The sequence below is a fragment of the Phalangium opilio genome, unplaced genomic scaffold, assembly GCF_054372755.1.
Source record: "Phalangium opilio isolate 3A_F unplaced genomic scaffold, DU_Popi_V2 ptg000217l_1, whole genome shotgun sequence".
Lineage (NCBI taxonomy): Eukaryota > Metazoa > Arthropoda > Arachnida > Opiliones > Phalangiidae > Phalangium > Phalangium opilio.
In genome coordinates this window covers 2,198,525-2,205,176 of record NW_028324218.1, presented here as the reverse complement: position 1 = coordinate 2,205,176, position 6,652 = coordinate 2,198,525, and the positions used below count along the sequence as shown (strand labels likewise).

General features: G+C 35.6%; 1 protein-coding gene across 1 annotated transcript; it reads left to right on the top strand.

Moving 5' to 3' along the window:
* Positions 1–1,156: 1,156 nt before the first annotated feature.
* On the top strand, positions 1,157–2,818 carry LOC149615577 (phospholipase A2-like). The gene is made up of 6 exons (XM_089856355.1): positions 1,157–1,546; positions 1,688–1,887; positions 2,167–2,277; positions 2,337–2,385; positions 2,450–2,605; positions 2,688–2,818. The coding sequence occupies exons 1-6, from the start codon at positions 1,377–1,379 to the stop codon at positions 2,782–2,784; spliced, it is 783 nt and encodes a 260-aa protein (XP_089712481.1). The 5' UTR covers positions 1,157–1,376; the 3' UTR covers positions 2,785–2,818.
* Positions 2,819–6,652: the final 3,834 nt, after the last annotated feature.

Below are 6,652 nucleotides of genomic sequence, written 5' to 3'. Positions count from 1 at the left end.
GCTTTATATTAACTTTGATATGCGTGTAGTGTTTCGATTCAGATGTAATCTTCATTACTCGTTCTTTATAAACTCTCACTTGTGTCACTTCAAAGAAATAAGTTTATCTTAAATAATTAATTAAATATAAATGATATTAATTATTTTAATCGCCAGTAAATAACTTTAAAAATAGTTAAATCGTTTAAAATAAAGTTCTTCCTTTTATCTTTCGAAACTTTGCTAATATTGACGTTCAAAGAGAAGGGTACCCCTCTTGCCCGCTTTCTTCAAATTTCGGGGTATATATACGATTCGTTTCCATTATAATAATAGATAAAAACGCATTCGCGTGAACCGATGGTGGAAGCCCTGCCATTGGGAGGCTAGACGTTTCTCGTAACCCTAGCCGATCGCCGCGTATATCTTGAAACCAATTATAGATAAAAACGCATTCGCGTGAACCGATGGTGGAAGCCCTGCCATTGGGAGGCTAGACGTTTCTCGTAACCCTAGCCGATCGCCGCGTATATCTTGAAACCAAACGATGACGAAGGAAAAGAAGCCGGAATTGACAAAGACCTGAAGATGGTGGTGCGTAGAAGCTGGTGTCAATGTGGAATTGACGAAGAACATAAGATGGTGGTGCTAGGAAGCCAGCAAGTACAGACTAGTGTCCATGTGGGATGGACAAAGAACAGAAGATGGTGGTGCATAGAAGCTGGAGTCAAGGTGAAATTGACGAAGAACAGAAGTTGGTGGTGCTTGGAAGCAAGCACGTACAGACTAGTGTCCATGTGGGATGGACAAAGACTAGCAGATTGTGGTCCTTAGAAGCCAGTTAGTAAAGACTGGTGTTGGTAGATGAATGACCAAATTTCCGTGAACCGCGAACGCGTTCCGGAAATCGGGTATTTGTTTGCTCCGATTTGTAAACTGCGAACGCGGTCACGTGGGGTCTGACAGACAGACACACAGACACACAGACACACAGACACACACACAGACAGACACGGCCGGTGTAATACCTCTCACGTGACATACGTCACTCGGAGAGGTAATAAAATTTATGATTATGTAAGGTTACGTTATCGAACCTTCGATTATTATATATTTTTTCAAGGGTATATTAAAGAAGGGTTCATTACTAATTTTAATAACACAGGGCCGGGGTTAAAGTAATCAAAAATAATTAATAATAATATAATATAATTGACAGTATGTGGGTACATAATTTCAATGTCGAAAAATATTCAACTCTTATATAAATAAATTCAGAAACCTAATCATAACCATAACATACTTTGATTTGTTCGAAATTAGTCGTGGCTTATCGAATGTGTTCGGTGTTTAATATTAATTTATTTAATTTAGTTTAATTTAATTAAGGGGACAATATGTATTTTAAATTAATTACCGTATTAAGTATGGTTAGTTTTAGGGTTATTTTAGGACAAGAAACTCGTTTTTACGTCGATAAAAATGCGGAACATATGGTTGTAGCTGATATGGAAAAATCAAACAATGGTGATTTGAAAATGTCCAATTGTTTTAGATATGGTGATAAGTACGTTGTATTTGTTAAAATATGTTTTTAACGGGGGTTGGTTTATGAATTAAGTTAATGAGATTTTAATTAATTTTTTAATTATTGTGTTGCGTTAAATTTAAAGGAACTATTTTTTATTTTAAATAATTTTGTTTTTAGAAAAATTATAGAAGAAATACTGAGAACAAATCCTGAGACTCCGAAGTTTGTTTTACCTCAATCTAAATTGTCAATGTGGATGAAAGAATGCGATAAATTGGTCTCAGTTGATGATAAAGGCGATATCATATTAAAATCAGCGAGTAATGCTGTTAATTACGACTCAAGCAGAGGCATAAGGCAATTATTTATATATCCAGGTAATTAAATCGGTAACGAAGGTACGCGTCTCGTTAGAAGCTTTAATTTAAGTACTTACAAGGTATAGTTTGGTAAAAGAAATTTAATCGACCAATCAGAGTTCGTAATTTTACAATGACGTCACTAAATTTATTTTATTATTAAGTATGTGTTGTAAGTACTTAAATTAAAGGTCTTATCAAGACCAATACGAATATGATGTTTTCTAAGAAAAATATTTTCAACCAATCAGAGGTCGCTATTTTAATGACGTCATATATGTTTTTTATTTCTTTAAGGCACAAAATGGTGCGGAGCGGGTGACGTGGCTGATAGTTACGACGATTTAGGACCTCAAAAAGAAGCCGATATTTGCTGCAGGGCCCATGACTCATGCAACGACTCCATGGGTAATTATACTTGATTAAATTTAAATTAAATAAATTAAAATTATTTAATTTAAACTTAGCCGGAATGGAAACGAAATACGGACTGCATAATACTGATTTATTTACTAGGTATGAAATTTTTAAATAGGGTTTAAAATGCTTAATGTAAAAATTAATTAATTAAATGTTACAGAAGCCATTGTTTCTGCGACTACCACTTTTTAAAATGCCTACGTTATGGGAATACCAGAGTATCAAATGAAATTGGGAACATGTACTTTAACATTTTGCAAATTAAATGCTTCGAAGAGAATTATCCAATTTTGAAATGCATACGTAGAAAACACAGGTAATCTTTCTTATTATTATTATTATTATTTTTTATACTTCAATTAATTGACTTTAAATCTATCGTAATTAAATGTAATTAGAGCCTTCGCCGCTTCATGCCAAGAATACGAATTTGACAGACAAAAACCAACAGTTTACAGTTTTTTCGACGCAAAATACTACGAAACAAATAAATAAATAAATAATATTGTAAAATTAATAAAAATCGAATTTATATTAATAAGAAATTTGCATAAATTATCATTTTATCACGTGTCCCCAATTATATTGTAAATTATCTTTACAATAACGTGGGTAATTAATTTTAACGCCATTGTAAAATATGATTAAGTTTGATAGAGAATCTCGCGATTAACACCACGAGGAATTATTAAACAATAAATAAAATAATCCAAGAGATAATCCTAAACGAGATTAAAAGAATAAAAACAATTTGTTCAAAACCAAATTAGCTCTACCACATTAGATAGGACAATTACGGTTTAACCAAACCATAAGTTCATAAGTGATATGTTATGTTCCATAAGTTTGTTTAATTAATATCTGGTCATGACAAACTGAATTTAAAGGCTTGTAATGAATTTGAAGTGAGTGAGTGAGTGAGGTAGGTCATAGATTCGAGGAGGTAAAGCGAGGGAGGCCTGGTGAGTGAGGTGGCGCTGCTGTCAAAAGGGGCTTGGTAATGCAGACTAAATAGGACCTAGATCAGAATGGCTATACTCAGAAACTATTTTCTTCTGGTAAAATGGAAATATTTGCTGTTTTTACCTCTCCGAGTGACGTATGTCACGGAGAGGTTCTAATTTCGACGTGTCTGTGTGTGTGTGTGTGTGTGTGTGTGTGTGTGTGTGTCTGTCTGTTGTTATTGACTTACACCCCAGGGGACCGTGTTCGCAGTTTCCGAATTGAAGCAAATGTGTTCGCTATTTCCGGACCGTATTCACAGTTCCCGGAAATTTCAAAACTTGAATCTATCCACAAATCAACTGGCCACTATTACTTCATCTGACTAGTCAATTGTCTATTCTACATGAATACCAATCTGTACTTATTGGCTTCAAACACCACCATTTTGTGGTCTTTGTCCATTCCACATAGACACCAGTCTGTACTTACTGGCTTCTATCACCATCATTTTCTGGTCTTTGTTTTTGTCCATCCCACATGGACACCAGTTTGTACACCTGGCATCTAACACCACCATCTTCTGGTCTTTGTTTTTGTCCATCCCACATGGACACCAGTCTGTACACCTGGCTTCTAACACCACCATCTTCTGGTCTTTGTTTTTTGTCCATCCCACATGGACACCAGTCTGTACACCTGGCTTCTAACACCACCATCTTCTGGTCTTTGTTTTTGTCCATCCCACATGGACACCAGTCTGTACACCTGGCTTCTACTCCTTAAGGTTAAGACATACGCGGCGATCGGCCAGGGTTACGAGAAACGTCCGGCCTCCCAATGGTGGGGCTTCCACCAAAGGTTCACGCAATTGCGCTGTTCTTATCCATAGCTGCGATTCGACACCCTTATATACTACCTATTTGATGAAGGCGAAGCAACCGGCGTATGCTTCATTTCAAACGCCAATATTAGTCAAGTCTCTCAAGAATGTTTAATTGTTCTTTTTCAAAACGATGTAACGCTCAATAAGGCGAACAACTATCGAAGAAAATATTTAATATTAATTATATTTATTTTAATATTTAAGATAATCATGTCTCTCAACTAAAAATTAATACGGAAAGGGTAAAACAGCAGTCTATGTGTTTGTCTATATGTGTCCGTCCGTTGTAACACTAGTGCGCTGCGTTAGAAGTTCGTTTTGTTTTGATGTGTAAAGAAATCCTTCAGAACCTTAATATTCCCGTTTTCCATAATATAAAATGAATATGTGGAAATATTTTTCGTAATTATGATGCATTTAGTACTTTTGTAGCTTTAAAGCTCCGTTTCATTTTGATATTCCAAAGATTTTGTTTAATATTATTATTTAAAATGGATGTTTATATATTACTTAAGCTATACTACATCTGTTTATAGCATAATCTTTCTAAAGTCACAGTGAATACAAGCACAATGCTGCTATGTTGGTCAAATGAACTTTTATTTGTCAATAGGCCTAGTGAACCAAAAAGTAAACGTTTGGGTTTGGTTTTCGTTTCTGTATGCAGAGACATTAACGGTTCAGAGTGGGCCGAAAGTTAAATACACTTATAAATAATTAGGCTTAGATTTTATAATCATGGTAGAAATCTGGGCCGCGTTCAGCAGAGCCCAGCGCTGCTAGCAGTGTCCTACATAACGGGATTTTGCTTTTGAATTTTGACGTCACGGTGCTTAGCGCTGAGCTAGCGCGGTCTTCAATGAAAATAGTCGGCTTTTTGGATAACGTGACGTAAAACGCGTAGTTCTCAGCTTGGCGAAAAAACAATGGAGCAATTAATACAAATAACTTTATGGGACTATAGCTATTTAATTGGCGTGAAACCAGTTGATCACCCGAGAATTTTAAGAGATATGTTATTTTCTAATTTTAATTATAAAAGTTGTTATCTATCTCTATAAGTATGTTATCCTACAATTTTTGTTAAGCCTTGGTACCTTGCACGCTTTATTGCGCTAGCGTCATTTATAAAACGCCGATGACCGGAGAAAAGCTATGACGACAGAGCTCACCGGTAAACATTTCCAAAATCCGCAGTCTTTTTTGGTGAGCTCTGCTGAACGCAGCCCAGACCAGTGAAAGGTCTGATCGTAATCGGATAATAGCTTTGTGTTTTCATGCTTTTTATGGTACGCATTTACTTTCAGTGTGTGTAGCCACAAATAAGCTTTGGTGTTATGTAACGTTAACAGTCATGTTGTTAAACTAAGAAAATCGTTGAGGTGAAACGAGAGGATAGTGTTTACATGCCAACCCTGTTGTGAATATGGCTTTGAACATAGAGGGCATACAGTTGAGGAGTAGAAAATTGGGCCTTTACAAACACGTAAAGGTAATATCCCTCCAAAGTTTTATCTCTTCATTTCCCGTTTTTCCCCCATCGGATGATTTTAATGTGTACAAGTATATCATTATTGGATGTAAAAGGTCGTCTGATTTACAGTAAATTTGCTATGCTTTGTATACTGCTTTAATATTTCATAAATTTTAACTTAAGAAACATTTCCATATCTGGCTAAATAAGTTTGTAAGTAGTCGTCTTGACTCGGAGAGGTAATATTTTGGTTTTCCCAACTTGTAATTTTGATATAATTGTTCGTCATTCTGGGTTGTTTAAAACAAATTAGACTACTGCCATTAAAAAATATTTGAACGGAAATTTAATCTACTCATTAAAAAATATTTGGGCTACTTAAAAAACATGTTCGTCTCAGACTCAAATCGCCTACTACATGGTAGATGTTTTTGCGCGAGATTCTGATTGTGATGTCATCTACGACTCTACGAGCCATTAAAGGCGTAGGCGCTTCCTTTAGTACAGTCTCTGAAGTATATCGGAATTAAATCAAAATTGATCCAGTGTCAATAAGTTTTAGTTGGCGTTATTGTGAATTTAACCCACTATTCATAAAGTGATTTTAAAGCTTTTGAAGATCATCTTTGAACTACTAGAAACGGATTCGTAGAACAAAGCGGTAGGCTTGTACAATGTAACCATTTAGTTTTAGTTTTATTTAAGCTGTTTTAATGCCGAAGAATTGTCCACTGTGATTTATATATATTTCGTTGGCTTCGTCTTGCAGACTTATCCCTTAACAGCTAGTGATCGGCCTCTGTCCCAACTCAAACTACTTCTAACAAAGCTTACCTTACACTAGTGTTACCATGGATATGTAGTATTTATACATATCCATGGTGTTACCGATATCAAACTTGATGCATTTTGGTCAAATTCGGAAATTAACGAATTGTTAACCCCTCTCTCAAATATAGTGTCAGTACTACGTATGCAAACGTCATACCCCAAGGTCCGTAAAATCGCTAAAGCTCTAATGGGCTGGCGCGTCTAAGTTGCGCGCCCCTGTATGCGGTATC

Bases quoted from the DNA above. Each gene is read 5' to 3' on its own strand.
- LOC149615577 (XM_089856355.1), top strand. From the start codon at position 1,377: ATGTATTTTAAATTAATTACCGTATTAAGTATGGTTAGTTTTAGGGTT. The intron at 2,278-2,336 runs GTAATTATACTT...ATTTAAACTTAG, and splicing joins CTCATGCAACGACTCCATGG to CCGGAATGGAAACGAAATAC. The intron at 2,606-2,687 runs GTAATCTTTCTT...AAATGTAATTAG, and splicing joins TGCATACGTAGAAAACACAG to AGCCTTCGCCGCTTCATGCC.